The sequence below is a fragment of the Syngnathoides biaculeatus genome, chromosome 11 (genome assembly GCF_019802595.1).
Source record: "Syngnathoides biaculeatus isolate LvHL_M chromosome 11, ASM1980259v1, whole genome shotgun sequence".
Lineage (NCBI taxonomy): Eukaryota > Metazoa > Chordata > Actinopteri > Syngnathiformes > Syngnathidae > Syngnathoides > Syngnathoides biaculeatus.
Window position 1 is genome coordinate 16,127,573 of NC_084650.1, and position 18,335 is coordinate 16,145,907.

The 18,335-nt window shown below is 43.0% G+C and overlaps 2 protein-coding genes across 2 annotated transcripts; both read left to right on the forward strand.

The window, feature by feature from the left end:
* Positions 1 to 4,698: 4,698 nt before the first annotated feature.
* On the forward strand, positions 4,699 to 9,538 carry gar1 (GAR1 homolog, ribonucleoprotein). The gene is made up of 7 exons (XM_061835252.1): positions 4,699 to 4,923; positions 5,010 to 5,224; positions 6,721 to 6,875; positions 6,956 to 7,015; positions 7,086 to 7,212; positions 9,180 to 9,323; positions 9,416 to 9,538. Exons 2-7 carry the CDS (start codon positions 5,023 to 5,025, stop codon positions 9,424 to 9,426), a joined length of 699 nt encoding a protein of 232 aa, XP_061691236.1. The 5' UTR covers positions 4,699 to 4,923; positions 5,010 to 5,022; the 3' UTR covers positions 9,427 to 9,538.
* Positions 9,539 to 10,447: 909 nt separating this feature from the next.
* adh5 (alcohol dehydrogenase 5) lies at positions 10,448 to 16,391 on the forward strand. Its single transcript, XM_061835251.1, has 9 exons — positions 10,448 to 10,733; positions 11,172 to 11,273; positions 11,874 to 12,015; positions 12,102 to 12,189; positions 13,401 to 13,620; positions 13,742 to 14,002; positions 14,076 to 14,211; positions 15,973 to 16,111; positions 16,228 to 16,391. Exons 1-9 carry the CDS (start codon positions 10,716 to 10,718, stop codon positions 16,250 to 16,252), a joined length of 1,131 nt encoding a protein of 376 aa, XP_061691235.1. The 5' UTR covers positions 10,448 to 10,715; the 3' UTR covers positions 16,253 to 16,391.
* The last annotated feature ends 1,944 nt before the right edge of the window (positions 16,392 to 18,335 follow it).

Consider the following 18,335-nt stretch of genomic DNA (forward strand, 5'->3'; position numbering starts at 1 on the left):
AAATATACATATTTACTCTCAGGGACAAAGTCATGAGTCGCCTTTTCATCTCAGATATGTGGAAAATGAATTTACAAGACAACGACCCCGTAAAAACGCTCGCACAGACCTGCCAAACAATAGTTCCACGACAGTAGTAAGAACTACGAGTAGTCAGGTGGCGCTAGAGCAGTAATAGTCACAATTTCTTCACATTTTTTAGTCACAGAAATGTTTGGGTTCATATCGGTACTTGCGTAATTTCCGGCCTGCAAGCAGCGACTTTTTTCCACACACCTTCAAGCCTGCAGTTCATGCAGTGATGCGGCTAATATTTTGCATTTTTCTAACAGCCACAAGGGGGCACTTGAGTGGAAAAGGTAAGAATGAGACCGGTGGAATATATGTGCCGAGGAAGTGACTTTTACCAACCCTCTTAGCGGTGCACTCGCGTTAGCGCTGTGCTAGCATGTTGCTGCTGTGTTACTAGCATGTCTCGGTGATATTTATCGGTAAGTTTTATTTTTACCGGCCCTGTTAGCATTAGCGCAGCGCTAGCGTTAGCACTAGCATTAGCGCGGCACTCGAATTAAACTCTTTCTGTGTACCGTCTTTCTTTGAAAATATCTCCTGTTTCAATGCGGGTTCCAATGTGGGCGCTTGCGGCTTTTACACAGCTGCGGCGTATGTACGTGTATGTAGCAAATGGTATTTCCTTTACAAATGTATTTGGTAAGGCTTGGAACCAGATGCGCTGTGTAGGCCGGGAATTACGATTGTTAGTGGTCGTAGTAGTAGTCGTGGATGTTGTAGTTCACAGTAGATGTCTTGGTAGTAGTAAAACTGGTTGCAGTAGTCGTGGCCATTGTAGTGATCGCAGTTGTTTGGAGTACTACTGAATAATTGTGGTCGCAGTAGTTAATAGTAGTTAGTAGAGGTTGTAATAATTAGATGTAGTAGTTATCATTGATCAGAGTGGCAGTAGTGGTAGAGGTTGTTCGTAGCGGTAGTAGCTATTAGTCGTGGTATTATTAGTAGTTTGTTGTAGCAGTGAAATATAATATTCCGTCCTATAAGCCACGATGTTTTTCACACGCTTTCAATCCTGCGGTTTATGCGGTGATGCGGCTAATTTGTGCATTTTTTTTTGGACAGCCTCAAGGGGGCACTTGAGCGGAATATGTAAGAGTGAGACCGGTGGAATATATGTGCCAAGGAAGTGACTTTCACCGGTCCGGCCCTGTTAGCGCTGCGCTAGCGTGTTACTGCCGTGTCTCAGTGATTTTTACCGATACGTTTTTTTTTTAAAGGGCCCTGTTAGGGCAGCGCTAGCGTTAGCGTTGCACTAGCGTTAGCGCGGCGCTAGCATTAGTTAAACTCTGTGTATATCGTCTTTCCTTGTAAATATCTTGTGTTTCAATGTGGGCACTTGCGGCTTTTACACAGCTGCGGCGTACGTATGTTCCAAATGGTATTTCCTTTACAAATATACTGGGTGAGGCTTAGAGCCAGGTGCGCGCCGTAGGCCGGGAATTATGGGAGCAGTAGCGTTTTTTTTGAAACGTGTTGTCGTCATGTAAACAAACGAGCCAAACGTCAGCATTTTCCTCCACTTGAGATGAAAAAAGTGTTGCGTGCAGCCTCCGTTAAAAGTCGTATAACGACCCGTCAAGATTCGTACTTACTATTACTACTACTACTACTATTTCGCAGACATTCCTGGGAGTTACTTCAGCATAAACACACGCAAATCTTTCGTCTTTCCTCCGTTTCACCGGAGTAACCGATTACATGTAATGAGATGATGACATCATGACTTGCAGACCGCATCAGAAACGCAAAATGATATCCGGGATATCGAATAAATGCTCAAACGGGTTTCAAGTGGCAGGAGTACTTTGAGTACTAGTAGTATCGTGGTAGTGCATACTCAACAACGAGGAGGGTTAAATGGAACAAAGGTCAGCACGTGATGATTTATACTTTACAAAACTTATCGGTCCAGTTGCAGCCGCCAAAGGCACACAAAGGCGCGCCGCCGCTACACCTTAGCGCTAATCTCGCAAGCGCTACCTTTGGCGGGACGCGACACAACGGCGGCTTAGCGGCTGTCACGCACAGGCCTTCTCATGCGTGTTTACCTCCCGGCTGCCGCTGGGTAATAATGGCGTGTGTGGTCCGTTTCATCACTATCCCACATTCACGCGGGGGGGGGGTGATTGGCAGGTTACCGGATCGCAAACATATGGCCTCAATGAAAAAAAAAAGAGCACGATACAGTCATTATCGAGGCCGGCGGTTTGAATCCCGAGCGTCGAGCGTTCCGCTAATAACGTCTATTACGCTCCCGACCTGCCACGCCGTCGGCACCGCTCCGTTTTCCGCTGGCTCCCGGGCCGATTTGGTGTTTGCGCAAGACACATAATCGGCTCCCTTTGCGCAAACCGACGTCTGGAATGCCGGGCCGCTCCGGCGGATTATGTCAAAGTGTGTTACCCGGGCGGGGAAAGGTCAACAAATGGGCCTCCATTTCAAAGCACTTTGTCGAGAAGCCTTGGGCTCAAGTCCAGCGCTTGGCCTCGTTTGTGCCCGCGCAACTCCCACGCAGAACACTTCATACGCTACGTACAGTAGGAGCAGTCGTAAGAGCAGTAGTCAGTAGTAGGAGTGGAGGTGGTGGTAGTCCCGTCGTTTCCGGCCTATAAGCCGCGACTTTTTTCACATGCTTGCAACCCTGCGGTTTATGCGGTGATCCAGATAATTTGTGCATTTTTTCTAACAGCCGCAAGGGAACACTCGAGCGGAAAAGGTAGGAGGGATACTGGTGGAATATAGGGTTAGGGTTGCAGAGGAAGTGACTTTTACCGGTATGGTTCTTTTTTAATTGCCCCTGTTAGCGCCGCGCTAGCGTTTTGCTGCTGTGTTACTGCCGTGTCTCAGTGATTTTTACCGGTATGTTTATTTTTAAACCGGCCCTGCTAGTGGCGCGCTAGCGTCGTGCTAGCGTATTGCTGTCTTGTCTAAATGATGTTTGTTTTTTGTTTTTTTAACCGCCTGTTAGTGCTGTGCTACCGTGTTGCTACCTTGTAGCATTAGCGATGTTAGTGTTAGCATTAGCGCAGCGGCGCTAACGTTAAGCTCTCTGTGTACCGTCATTGTAAATATCTCGTGTTTCAATGTCGGTTTCAATGTGGGCACTTGCGGCTTTTACATGGCTGCGGCGTACGTATGTACCAAATGGTATTTCCTTTACAAATGTACTGGGTGAGGCTTATAACCAGGTGAGCTCTGTAGGCCGGGAATTACGGTAGCGGTTTTGGTGTAGTTACAGTAGAGGTACGTGTAGCATTGGTGCTAGTACTGGTAGAAGTAGTTTGCGAGTATTGGTGGTGGTGGTGGTGGCAGCCCACTTCCTCTCCCCACAAATCTTCCCCAGATGAGCGAAGAGACAAAAACCTCCTCCCGGTTCCCCGAGTATCACTTTACAGCACGACGTGACCCCTTTCCGGAGGTTTACGGGGATTCAAACGCGCGGCTTTCCGCTCGTCGTCTTCTTCGCCAAAGATGATATGGGTCATCGCGGTGGCGTGAGACACAAAGCTCTCTTCCTAAATCGCCGAAAAGCATGTCCTCTCGCACCTGTTCCCTCCGCTCAACCTCCTCCTCAAAAAAAAAAAATGAACGTCTGGACGGTCTACAAAGTAACTCGAGATGAGCGTGTATGAATGATGTCATTTTGATGAAGGGTGTCGCAGGGGGCAAGAATTTGTTTTAGAAAAAAAAAATAAAACAATGTTTATTGCCAATGTGTGGACATGGCGAAACGCTGACATCTAGTGGTCATTTATGGGAACGTCAACAAAGGAGAATTATCTGGAAGCAGTCATTGGTGATTCGACGACAAAAAAATAAAATAAAATAAAAGCAACCTGGCCAAACCTCGAACAAAAGATTTTGAAAATAGTCATATTTAATTATTCATAAACGACACTTGTCTAATATACTTTCAATTTCTTGCTTTGAGACATTTATTAACGTCCAATATTAACTGGAGCTAAACGTAATTCTGATTGAAGTCAGCAGAGGGAGCAATACCAAATACGTCCACAATCCAGCCATGTCCTCTGAACCCACAATAAAGCTCATACCAGATTTTGATGCACTGGCATCCATCCATCCGTTTTCTTAACCGCTTATCCTCACCTGGATCGCGGGAGTGCTGGAGCCGATCCCAGCTGTTATTGAGCAGGAGGCGTTGCACACCCTGAACCGGTTGCCGGCCAATCGCAGGGCACGTGGAGACAGACAACATTCGCACTCACATTCACACCTATGGGCAATTTAGAGTGACAATGAATGTATATGTTTGGGGTGTGGGAGGAAACCCGGAAAAAAACGGCCAGAACATCCAAACTCCACACAGGCGGGCCGGGATTTGAACCCCGGTCATCAGAACTGTGAGGTCAACCCTCTACATCTGTTCCACCGTGCCGCCAATTACACTTGCCATTATAAGTAAATCTAAATATTAATACTGCAATGCCTTTTTATGTTGTTTATTTTTCATATGTAATCATTTGTTTGTGAACATTTTAAACGTCAATGTGGCCACCGGGCCCAAAACGTTGATGGGAACGTCGACCTCTCCAACATGGCCGCCACAACGGCGCGTCGGAGAGGCGGATTACGTTTTTCACGACGTTCGTCATCTTTTCGCGACACGGCAGCTAACAGTTTTACGGCAGAATATGATCACACGTGTGTCCGCGCATGGAGCCTTGCGGAAATCTATACACGTTGCTAAAGTTGTATCGCAAATCTCTTATAATATAGCTGCTTTTGCACACATTTCGGTGTTTTATATGATATATTAAAAAAAAATTGCCATTGTGACGTTCTGTGAAAGTGCTTCGCTTGGAATTGATGCTGTTTTGACACTCGGAGGTAGCAAGCAGCTAGCTAGCTGAGTTGTATATCGTGTTGACCGGTCAATTGGAATTGAGATATTATTTGTGTGGTTGTTTTTTCAGATAATTTTGAAGAATGTCGTTCAGAGGAGGCGGAGGACGAGGTGGAGGATATAATAACCGGGGAGGTGGAGGATATAATAACCGAGGAGGCGGTGGAGGATATAATAACCGAGGAGGTGGTGGAGGATATAATAACCGAGGAAGCTTCGGCGGCCGCGGTGGGGGTCGCGGTGGCTTCCGACAGCAAGACTATGGACCCCCTGAATATGTTGTTGGTGAGAACTGAATGGATGAAAACATACTTTGAACTGAAGTATTTTATTGAATCAAGTATGCAAATATTAGACCCAATATTTAATAATAATCGGAATAGATTGATTATTTCACACAAGTTGCGATAAACCAGTCAACTAATTTTTTTTTAACAGCTCGACAGTGAACTTAGCTGATTTTGATCATCATAATTTCTATTATACAGTTATTTATTTTGGCTGTTTCTTTTATCTGTTGTGTGTCCACAGCAGAAACCAGTGAAAAATGGGCCAGCGTGCAAACCAGAACTTTTTTTTTTCATTCAACACTTTTAATTTTTTAAAAATAATTAATTTGTTGTTGTTTTATAGGTACGTTTTCATATTCGTGTTATTCCCCTCACCCCCAATATTTTTGCTTGCAAGATTTTTGATTTTTCAATTCTTTCATATTGTCACATTGTCCAATATTTTTGTTTTTCCTCAAAAGTTTTTTTTGTAGTCTTTGTAATTCCGTTTTTGTGAAATTTCAGATGTATTTCTAAAATAATTTTACAGCTCTACATTGAGCTTTACTGTTATCATAATTTTTATTTATTTACATTATTTAAGTTCTGTTCTTTTATTTTTTTATATGTACTTTTTTCATATTCGTGTTATTCTGCCCACCCCCAACATTTTTGTTGGCAATATCTGTTTTGATTTTTCAATTTAGTATTTTTGCAGTGTCCAATATTGTTTTTCTTCAAACGTTTTTCTTTTTTTCTAGTCTTTATATTTCCATTTTTGTAAGTTTTCAAATGTATTCCTAAAATAATTTTACTTTTATCATATTTTTTCTATATTTATTTTGGGTGTTTCTCTTACCCGTTGCGTGTCCACAGCAGAAACCAGTAAAAAATAGACAAGAATGGAACGTACTGGTTTCCATCAAAACTTTTTTTTTCACCACTTATTTTTTTTTTAAGAATTAAGTTCTATTCTTTTCTTTGTACTTTTTTTATATTTGTGTTATAACCCCCACTCCCAATATTTTTGTTAGCAACATTGATTTTTCAATTGTTTAATATTTTTACATTGTCCAATATTATTGTTTTTCTTCAAACCTTTTCTTTTTTTCTTGTCTTTCCATTTCCATTTTTTTAATATTCAAATATATTTATAAAATAATGTATTTATACATTTATTACTCAGTGTACTTTGTTACATGAATAGTATTTGTTACTTAAGTAATTAATGTGTTTGGCTGCCATTTTTTGTATTTTCTGTGACATTTTTGGTCTGTACTTTCACCCTACCAAACATTTTTCTATTTCTATTGCCGTTTTGTTTCTATCATAGTATTTTTTTCTTTTTCATTTTTCGTCTCAGAAGATTTTCATAGTATTTTTCGACACTGACTAGTTTAAAAATGTTTTGTCTTTCGAGATGAATAATTCAATGATAATTTAAAAAAAAAAAGAAAAAAAAGGCCATGAACGGCCACAAGATTAACTTTGAATATATGTCTCGTGTCACAGATTTAGGAGAGTTTATGCACCCCTGCGAGGATGACATCGTGTGCAGGTGTACAACTGTAGAAAACAAGGTTCCCTACTTCAATGCGCCGGTCTACCTGGAAAACAAGGAGCAGGTCGGGAAGGTGGACGAGATCTTCGGACAGCTGCGCGACTTTGTATCCGACTCACGCGACGCGTCAATTTGTTTTGGGAGAACAATCTTTCTGATCACGTGCTCCTTAAGTCGCCTGTTCAGTATTTTTCCGTCAAGCTGTCTGAAAACATGAAGGCGTCTTCGTTTAAGAAATTGCAGAAGGTAATCATTCCCGTCCAGTTTTCATGCGAGTGTGTCATCAAACTAAAAATTAACCGACGCTCTTGTTCAGTTTTATATAGATCCGATGAAGCTCCTTCCGCTGCAGAGGTTCCTGCCCAGGCCGCCTGGCGTGAAGGGTCCGCCGAGAGGAGGCCGAGGCGGGGGTCGAGGCAGAGGGTCGGGAGGTGGTCGCGGAGGTAATTGGATTTTCTTAAATATTTCATCTGGCGGCGGCACGGTGGAATCAGGTGGTAAAGCGTTGGCCTCACAGTTCTGAGGTCCCTCGTTCGATCCTGGCCCCGCCTGCGTGGGTTTTCTCCGGCACTCCGGTTTCCACCCACATCCCAAAAACATGCAACATTAACTGGACACTCTAAATTGACCCGAGGTGTGATTGTGAGTGCGGCTGTTTGTCTTCATGTGCCCTGCGATTGGCTGGCAACCAGTTCAGGGTGTACCCCGCCTCCTGCCCTTTGACAGCTTGGATAAGCTCCATTACTCCTGCGACCCTCGTGAGGATAAGCGGCAAAGAAAATGGATGGATGTCTTTAATATGAGTGTAACAATACACAAAAAGTCACAGTTTGGTACTTTACATACCTGAGTTTTAAAGTTACGTTCATCATATATATATATATATATATATTTAAAACCAAAATTAAAAAAAAACTAATGATAAATGCAAATTGGTAGTGGTAAATTCTCATGTTAAATGAAAGCGCAGAAGCAAATCATTTTTGTCAACTTCCAGGATTCATGCTTAAATTCTCATACAATAAACAGTATCGTTGAGATATTGTAGGGATTTTCTTTGTATCATAGTTGACCAAACTATTTTCCTTGCCTTCTGATTTTAAAACTAGGTATCCGTTATTTGTGATACCGCTAATAATAATACTATGATGTGACTAAATATTGTGGTTTTCCAGACATTGCCCCTCTAAGGCAAAGGTGTCAAACTAATTTTTGTCGCGGGCCACATTGGAGTTATGGTTTGCCTTGCAGGGCCTTTATGACTGTGAAACCATAAAAAAAAAAAAAATTATCGCCTCATCATATTCACACCCGAAATTTATAAACCAGTTTGGGAATCAGAAATCAAGTGTAATGATTTTTTTTTTCAGCCATTATTCACGTTTGGCAACACAAAAAGGCTTGTAATATCGCAACACTGTCGTTTATATGACACTTTGAAATTTTGGTCCAGATTTTCACAGGAATCACGGACGTTCACACGGATGATTTGCCTTCGCGGGCCACACAAAATCATGTGGCGGGCCCCGGGCCTGGAGTTTGACACCTGTGCTCTAAGGGAAACTGTGACAAAAATGAGTTGTGGGCACCTGATATATAGAGCTCGCTAATGAATGCGACTTTGTGTAAAAGCAGGGGTTAGTTATTTAAATATTGGTATTTGTATTAAATACTAGCTGAAAAGGTCGATGGATTTCGGCAAAGGTTAACGTGTAGCCGTATGCGCTTCCGGGTTCACAAGCCGTCAAAACCGTCACTGTATGGGATTTATTCCTGTTGAGAACAGATCCAGCAACGAAGTTTTCTTATGCATCCAGATTTTTACACGCTTTCGAACTTTTCCGTGTAAATCTCGACGACTTACTGACCAGATCCACGTGTAGATCCAGTTGTCCAAGACAAGCGGAAGCGAATTTAGTCCAATTTCTTATCGGCGGAAACATCGATTTCGGCATTGAATCCGGGTCCTCTGTGTCGAGTTTATCTAATTTTTCCACGTACCGTCGTCTATTTTCACCTTTTAAATGTCCGACGGTATCGGACAAGACTCTGGGCGTCGTGCTACAAGACGTATTTCCATGTCGTCTCCAACCGACTTAGCAATGACCGGCAATATGGCGACGTAAACAAAGGTCACGTGATTTTATGACATAGGTGCACGAGCTCTATACTTGGTTTTTCTTTATTTTAGGGAGAATGGTTCATCAATAGTTTGCCTTCATTTTTTGAAAAGATGAGTGCACAAGTGTTTTTTTTCCCCATGATATTCAAGTTCATGCGATATTTTCACATTTAGCGCTGAGGCTCCACTTTTACAGAGTTTTACAAAGCTTAATACGTTCCGTGTGTTTAAGATTCCTTCCTGATCCCGCATTTCCCTACAGTCGTCTCTAAAACGCTGGATTTTCAGGTGGGTTCCGGGGCGGAAGGGGAGGCGGTGGCAGAGGCGGCGGCTTCGGAGGAGGCGGGAGAGGTGGAGGATTCGGAGGCGGCGGGCGCGGAGGCGGCGGCGGCTTCAGAGGAAGAGGAGGCGGAGGCGGGCGTGGGTTCAGAGGTAGGAGCACATTCAAAATATCTTGTGCGTTATCGTGTCATCGTATCTGTTTTGAAAACCTTTTTTTTTTTTTTTTTTTTTTCCTTTTTCAGGTGGCAAATGAGCTGCTGTGGGTCCACAGTTTATCCCAGTCCTTCCTCTATGAGGGTTATAAAGTTGGACATTATCTCTTTGGGTGGATTTGTTTTCATAAATACATTTTTTTTAACACTCGTGAGTGATTGACCTTTGTATTTTATTGAAAGGCTCAAATGTATGCTTGCTATAAACCTGTCATATCATGAACTTGAACACATACATTTGCAACCAGTCTTTAGCCTCAAATGTCAGGGTCGGGATCTCGAGTTCTTACTTGGTTGCATTGAAAATTATGTTATTGTTCTGTGGTCAACAGAAAATTGTGACATTGAGTAAATGTTTTTGTATAAAATATCGTGCTTTTAAGTCTCATAAAATCTCAATGACAGACAATCGCATTGTGATTTACCATTATGCACAAAGCAAAGGTGAATTTGTTTTATACCTTGATTTATGGTCATGGTATTTATGTCTCAATGATTGTATGGGCTTAATCTCTAGTTTAAACAAGTCCAGGTACAAAGTGCAATTAGGAGTGGACAAAGTCTGACACTTTTTATCAACTTGAAAAACTGTGTATACTTAAATATATATATATATATATATATACTTGGATGTTTCTGTGTGCGAGGAGGGCTTATTCATGTATTCAATTATTTTGTTAAATCTTAAAAACGCTGGCATTTAACAGCGTATTTCTTCACAATTTGGTGGTGAGGTCGTATCAGAATGAATTGGGGAAAATGGTACTTGCAAAGCTTTTACGTTTTTGTTCTAAATATATTTTAAAAGCACACATAAATAATTTGGGTGAAACCTCACACGGGATGACGTTTCTGAAAATTAAAAATATGAAATTGAATCGATTCTGCTCCGGAAATACATGACCCCCTATGCTTGTCACTGATTGGTCAAACTAGACATACGACCGCTAGATATGACGGTGGCCTGCGGAAGTCCTGTTGGCCAACGTGAATACATGGCGGCCATGTTGGAAAGGTCGTTGTTCCCATAGAAGACAATGATGCGGCAATGATATTAAAGTTTTTTCTCAGCTGATTTTCATGTGGGTTACTGCTATTAATACACTACATTTAACAAAATAAAATACACGGGAAAGGGACTCCCATATCCCTTTTCGTAAATGTCTGACTACTCTTGACGACTTCGACCCAAGTTTACCGTAATCTTCGGCAGGGACTAAAAACTGATGGTGTCTGATCTAGCTTTATAGCTCTGTGCGTCAGATTTTGGTCTCCTCCTGGAGTACAAAACCTCGCGTCCACCTTCCAGACTTCGAGACGACGGAGGAGCATGGCGACTTCTGGCAAGGTGGGCAAACTCGCAACTACCTCGCGTTTCTGTGCAACTACAGCCCACTTGAATCGATAGCTTGTTGGAAGTTTTAAATTGAATGAGTAGATCCGCGTTTTGTCGACGTTCATCGGTACATTAAAACAGTGCATGTGATACAGTACGCTGATTTAGTTATATAAACTTCGAGAGAAGAAATATGACTGCATTGTTTCCGTCGACTGGATGGAGCAAGTGAATATTGATCGATTTTTGTCTTGAATATACAACCTATCAACCCCCCCCCCCCACGAGTAGCACTTCCCACTATTTGCTTGTTCAAAGTTCACGAGTACTCCACGCCACCAGTTAATCACCTTATTCTAGCTTGCCATTGAGTCCGCTTATTTATTTAAAGTTATTGTCAACACACGAGAAAAAAAAAAATATGGCCATGCTGCGTTGCTGTCTTTCCAGGTGATCAAGTGCAAGGCTGCAGTAGCCTGGGAGGCGGGCAAGCCTCTGAGCATCGAGGAGGTGGAGGTGGCCCCGCCAAAGGCCCACGAAGTCCGCATTAAGGTGAAGCTCGGCTGCTCTGGCTGGGGAACAGTGGACCTTTCCGACCTGTCAATCACTCGGACAATAACAGCCAATCAGATCACCGCATTTCCTTAACTCCTGGCTTGACACGCCCCTGCCGCCATGTTGTCCCACAAGCAATGCCGGTTGTCAGTAAGCGTGTGCTTGGAAAAGTTCATGTTACAAAGGAAATGGTCCTCAAATGAAGAAGACTACGATGATATTACTCGTGATCTTTCCAAGTAAAAAGTACTCACCCCGCTTGTCATGCGCAGTATGATTCCACGATTTTATCCTGTCCAAAATCTTAATTCCGTGTACGTATCCTTGCGTGAAATAGTTGAGACCTCTCTGTAGAATCCGCTTGGACAAATTTGACACATTTGGCAAAGAAACATACTCCAATATTATCTGAAATACGAGCTAGAGAATCGACTTCAAACATGTTCTGTTCAATCTCCGTTTTGAAAGCTTGTGGGACATGGCTAAGGGGGCGGAGCTTAAGATCGCCATGGGAAAGGTCCATTAAGTGGGAACTTCTCATTCACAACGACATTGAATTCATTAGATTTTTTTTCATTTTTTAATTTTTTTCCTCAGATCTTTGCCACCGGAGTGTGCCACACCGACGCCCACACTCTGAGCGGCAGCGACCCTGAAGGGGTCTTTCCGGTGATCTTGGGCCACGAGGGCGCCGGCACTGTGGAGAGTGTTGGAGAGGGTGTCACCAAGTTTCAGCCAGGTACCGAGACACATTTTGGATTTAAACGAAAAAAAAATGCTAACATTGTTTCTGAATTATAAATAACGTATGTACTATGTGTGAAGGTGATACCGTCATCCCGCTGTACGTCCCCCAGTGTGGCGAGTGCAAGTTCTGCAAGAATCCCAAGACCAACCTCTGCCAGAAAATTAGGTATGGTTGTCCTAACACTATGTATGTCCGCTTAAGGGCGTTTCAAATACATTTTAGCACTATTTTATGGAGACAAAATGAAGTCCTGAGTATAACCAACCTCCTGTAGCTAAGTGACATCAAAAGGTAAGTACTGCATTTGAAAGAAAACGTATTTCTGTTCATAAAAATTCACCTTTTTAAGTGTAAACATGTGGCCAATAGTTACTGATAAACTAGTCATACTGATAACTATATACCGTAATTTCCGGCCTATAAACCGCGACTTTTTTGACACGCTTTCAACCCTGCAGCATTTTTTTTTTTCTTAACGGCCGCAAGGGGGGTACTCCAGTGGAAAAAGTAGGAGTGAGACTTGTGGAATATATGTGCCGAAGAAGTGACTTTTATCAGTATGTTTTTAGTTTACTGGCCCCGTTAGCGCTGCGTTAGCCCTTTGCTAGCGTGTTGCTGCTGTGTTACTGCTGTGTCTGCGTGATTTTTACCGGCATGTTATTTTTAACCAGCCGTTAGTACTGTGCTAGCTTTAGCCATGTGCTAGCATGTTGCTGCTGTGTTACTGCCGTGTCTCAGTGAATTTTTTTTTTTTTTATAACCGGCCCTGATCGCGCCGCGCTAGCGTGTTCCTGCTATGTTACTGCCGTGTCTTAATGATTTTTCCCAGTATGTTTTTTTTTAACTGGCCCTGTTAGCGCCGCGCTAGCCTCTTGCTGCCGTGTTACTGCTGCATCTCAGTGATTTAGGTATGTTTTTTTTTGTTTTTTTTTTTTATTTAACTGGCCATATTAGTGCTGTGGTACCATGTTGCTAATGTGCCGCTGCTGTTTTTTTAAATTTTTATTTACCGGTATGTTTTTTTTAAACCAGCCCTGTTTGCTACTGTTGTTGCTATGTTAAGCTAAGGTATTAAAACTATTGAAAAACGGAAATTACGGTCATCTAGAAATGTATAAATTAAAGGGAAATAAACAGTGTGTGAGCAATTTGCTTAAATGCATCTAAATTAAGAATACAACATAAAAATAGGACCAAAAATTCTGACTATAAAGTGTCTTTTGTTGCTAAATCTCCATAGGAAGAGATTTTACTAAAATGCCCAGCTCAAGTGTTGTAGCACGGACTGTGATGTCATATTTAGCACAAGTCTGTAACAATTATATTCATCTAGCGATGTTAACGGTGCATTTGCGCCTGTCTTCCCGCCCCGGCAGAGTGACCCAAGGTCAGGGCCTGATGCCTGACGGGACCTCCCGCTTCACTTGCAAGGGCAAGAAAGTGTTCCACTTCATGGGGACCAGTACCTTCTCCGAGTACACGGTGGTGGCCGACATCTCCCTGGCCAAAATCAACGCGAAGGCTCCCCTGGACAAGGTCTGCCTCCTCGGGTGCGGCATCTCCACCGGATACGGCGCCGCGCTCAACACCGCCAAGGTGCGTTTGGCAGAGAGGTCACATTTTACCACAAACCATAACTAGCAAGACACACATGGAAAGTGCAAACGTTCGTAAAAGTGCCTAAAAACATACCCGGTTGGGGCCCCTTCCCGCTCAGGTGGAACCCGGGTCCACCTGCGCCGTCTTCGGTTTGGGAGCCGTCGGGCTGGCCGCCGTCATGGGCTGCAAGGTGGCCGGGGCCACGCGCATTATCGGCGTGGACATCAACCCGAGCAAATTCGACAAAGCCAAGGAGTTCGGGGCCACCGAGTTCGTCAACCCCAAGGAGCACAGCAAGCCCGTCAACGAGGTGCTGGTCGAGATGACGGACGGCGGCGTGGACTACTCCTTCGAGTGCATCGGCAACGTGCAGATCATGGTTAGATGCCGCATTCGAGTGTCTCTCAAATTTCGTACGAGAAAAGATGTCAACAACGGGTCGAATATTTCAGCGAGCCGCTCTGGAGGCGTGCCACAAAGGTTGGGGGGAGAGCATCATCGCCGGCGTCGCCGGAGCCGGGCAAGAAATATCCACCAGGCCTTTCCAGCTGGTGACGGGTCGAGTCTGGCGCGGCACCGCCTTCGGAGGTGATGATTAGCGTAATTTCCGGGCTACGGAGCGCACCTGATTATAAGACTCACCCGGCACATTTGGAAAGGAAATAATATTTGGTACATACATAAGCCGCAAGTGCCCACATTGAAACGCGAGATATTTACAAAGCGACGGTACACAGAGTTTTCGAAGGTTTAATAACTTAGCTTAACATAGCAACACGGTAGCATGAACAGGGCTGATTTACAAAAAACAGCAGCGGTAGCAACATGGTAGCACAGCACTAACAGGGCTGGTTAAAAAGAAAAAAGAAAAACCACCTAAATCACTGAGACGCGGCAGCAACATGCTAGCATGGCGCTAACGTTAGCGTGGCGCAAACAGGGCTGGTTAAAAAAAAAAAAAAACATACTGGTAAAAAGCAAATTATAAACTACTGTTATAAAACTACTAAGCTACATCTAATTATTACAACCTTAACTACCGTGACCACAACTACTAAGTAGTACTCCAAACAACTGCGATCACTACAATGGCCACGACTACTGCAACCACATTTACTACGAGCAAGACAGCTACTGCGAACTACAACATCCACGACTACCAACTACTGTGACGACTAACTACGGTAATTCTCGGCCTACAGAGCCTCACCTAGTGTATTTGTAAAGGAAATACCATTTGGTACATACATAGGCCACAGCTGTGTAAAAGCTGCAAGTGCCCACATTGAAACACGAGATATTAACAAAGAAAGACTGTCCACAGAAAGAGCTTATCGCTAGCGCCGCGCTAATGCTAGTGCTAACACTAACGGGGCTGGGTAAAATAAAAGTTACTGGTAAAATCACAGAGACACGCTAGCAGAACGCTAACAGGGCCAGTGTGATGGTCTGAGCGCTCCCGGTGCAAAAAAAGTCTTTTTGTGATTAATGTGCGTGCGTGTATATTAATGTGCATGCGCGTATGTTTTGTAAACTTCCAGCCAGTCTGAAACATCCCCACCCATGCTCCAACATGTGCTATTCGACAACTTGTCGCCGAGTGTTCATGTTTGCTACGGACGTCTCAGAAAGACAAACACAGCGAATGTACAGATATGTGTATGCTTTTGTTTTAAGGTTAGGTTAAGGTTACGTTATAACGTATGTTAGCTCTCTCTATGTAGAAAAAGGGGAACTATGAGACCGGGTGATTTCCCAGTAAGCGTCTGCTACGTACCCTGAGTTCCCTGTTAGTAACCCATGCTAGCACAGCGCTTGCGCAGCACTAACAGGATTGGTTTAAAAAAAAAAAAAAAAAAAATACTGGTAAAAGTTATCATATATATATATATATATATATATATATATATATATATATACATACATACAGTTTTACGCTATCGCTGCCGTGCTAACGCTAGCGCTACGGTAACTGTCCCGGTTTAAAAAAAAAAAAAATACTGGTAAAAATCACTAAGACACGGCAGTAACATGCTAGCGCAGCGCTAACAAGGCCGGATCGGTAAAAGTCACTTCCACGGCACATGTATTCCACCAGTCTCAGTTTTTCCTTTCCCGCTAGAAAAAATGCCCAAATTAGCCGCATCGCCGCAGAAACCGCAAGGGTAGAAAGTGTGTGGGGGAGAAAAAAGTAATTTGGGGGCGGGTTATGTTGTGGTTCCTTGCGATAGTAGCGATCTGACTTGAAATTTTCAAAATTCGGTCTTCAGATAAGCTAGCTAGGAGCTATCGGGTTATTCGCACAAGGGAACGGGGCCCTTAAGTCTCGTTTCATCGTCCTCCTCCCAGGCTGGAAGAGCGTGGAAAGCGTCCCTAAACTGGTGGAAGACTACATGAGCAAAAAGCTGAAGGTGGACGAGTTCGTCACGCACACGCTGCCGTTCGATGAGATTAACGAGGGATTCGACCTCATGCACGCTGGAAAGAGGTGCGCACGTGAACGCCGCAGTCCTTTTTTTTTTTTTTTTTGATTGATTTCAAATTGGTCCTAACACTGACACGAATTCTCTTTTTTTTGGGGGGGGGGGGTTTAATCTTCTGCAGCATTCGCACTATCCTGACCTTCTGAAGTGCCTCGAGTCCCCCTCAAGCAGCTCCCAAGTGTCAGACCGCTTTCAACGTTCCAACAAAAGCGTTTCATTTAGTTTTTGTCATAAGAACCACGTTTATCTGAAGAATTTTTGTTGGTTTTGACAGTCTCATTAAAAAAAAAAAAAAAAAAGCATTCAAAAGATTCCTCTCATCCTCTTTTTTTTTTTTTTTTAAAATACATTGCACATATTATAATGCGGCACGGTCGATCAGCTGGTAAAGCGTTGGCCTCACAGTTCTGAGGACCCGGGTTCAATCCCCGGACCCGCCTGTGTGGAGTTTGCATGTTCTCCCCCGTGCCTGCGTGGGTTTCCTCCCACATCCCAAAAAATGCCACCTTAAATTCGTGGGCAGCGTCCCATTTTTGGGACATCATGATTTTCACGATATTATATCCTTTAGTATATCAAAATATTTAAGTGTTTTAATCTGAAGCCATAATTTGGTATCAGGAGAGGATAACTCAATAAAAGTTGCCAGATGGATTTTTGGTACGAGATTATAAATGAGTAAAGTTATCATGTAACTCAACCATAAACAACAAAAAAGTGTTTTTTCCTTGATTGTGGCCTTTTAGGAGACTTTTTATCTCAAGGCAAAAAAATGCCACCCTGCCCATGAATGGGTTAATTGGACACTCTAAATTGCCCCAAGGTGTGATTGTGAATGCGGCTGTTTGTCAAGATGTGCCCTGTGATTGGCTGGTGACCAGTTCAGGGTGTACCCCGCCTCCTGCCCCTGGACAGCTGGGATTGGCTCCAGCACTCCCCATGACCCTTGTGAGGTTAAGCAGCTAAGAAAATGGACGGAATACTGAACTGTACTTTAAAAAAAAATCACAATTACTGCCTGATTTATGTATGCATCATTTTAATGAATTCATATGGTATTTTCTGATTTCTTTATGTTCAATTTCTAGTTTGGCTTTGATATAATATTAATACAATGAGTACATTTCAATAAAAATCCTAATTCTAGTATTAATGAAAATAAGGTACAGTCCCATATCAAGGAAACGTTTCAAGTACTCGATTGTGTGAATTGTAAATATATAGAAAAAAAATATTCAAGATGAAAAATTGTGGCCTTTATTTTAAAGGGGACATACATAATTTAATATTGAGTGCCAGCACAGATGATAGATCAGCAAAAACTGTACGGTACTTAGTGCTGGCCTACCAATACAGGGGGTAGAAGAACGGCTTCAAAACAGAACATATCAGATATGTTAATAATCCACTTGCCAACTGTTTGTGATTATTGATGGAAAAAAAAACATTCTTGTTAAGTATAATGAGTAATTTGGCGTTACATAAATGCAATTTAATATCATCTACAGTCATCTAAAAAGTAGAATAAAATAAACATATTGCGCCAAGGTGATGGTTTGTGTTTTATTCAGAAAAAAATGCAATAGTTAACGAAAATTAATGATAAATGACGAATTGGCTTCATTTTTTAAAAAACAAATTAGGGCGAGGGCATTTGTATCCATACATCCGTCCGTTTTCTGAGCCGCTTATCCTCACAAGGTGGTGCTGGATATCATCGAGGAGGAGGCGGGATACACCCCGAAACTGGTTGCCATCTAATCGCAGGGCACATAGAAACAAACAAGTCGCGCTCACAATCGCATCCATCCATTATCCAAGCTGCTTATCCTCACAAGGGATCACCTTCATGGGCGGGAATTGATCCCACGATGCCCGCACCGAAGCCAGGCGTGTGTACCACTACAACATCAGTGACTACTCACAATCACACTCCAATTGTTGCCTTTTTTTGGGACGTAGGAGGAAACCGGAGTGCCCGGAGAAAACCCACGCACGCACGCGGAGAACCTGCAAACCAAACAGGCGGGGACAGGATCTGAACCCCCGTCCTCAGAACTGTGAGGCAGACGGTCTAAATAGTTACCCCACCGTGCTGCCTCAATGTAATATTTATATCTGGAATTTTATTTTTTTTTTCCTGCTATTATGTCCATTTTCTCGGTGGCCAGACTTTGCCCGGCACCGGTCTACTTCCTTATACGTCACTACACATCCGGTTCAGAATGT

Excerpts from the sequence above, each read along its gene's own strand:
- gar1 (XM_061835252.1), top strand. The coding sequence starts at position 5,023 with ATGTCGTTCAGAGGAGGCGGAGGACGAGGTGGAGGATATAATAACCGG. Across the intron at positions 6,876-6,955 it reads TCGGACAGCTGCGCGACTTT|TATTTTTCCGTCAAGCTGTC; the intron begins GTATCCGACTCA and ends TCGCCTGTTCAG. Across the intron at positions 7,213-9,179 it reads GTCGGGAGGTGGTCGCGGAG|GTGGGTTCCGGGGCGGAAGG; the intron begins GTAATTGGATTT and ends CTGGATTTTCAG.
- adh5 (XM_061835251.1), top strand. Across the intron at positions 12,190-13,400 it reads AACCTCTGCCAGAAAATTAG|AGTGACCCAAGGTCAGGGCC; the intron begins GTATGGTTGTCC and ends CCGCCCCGGCAG. Across the intron at positions 14,212-15,972 it reads GCGCGGCACCGCCTTCGGAG|GCTGGAAGAGCGTGGAAAGC; the intron begins GTGATGATTAGC and ends TCCTCCTCCCAG.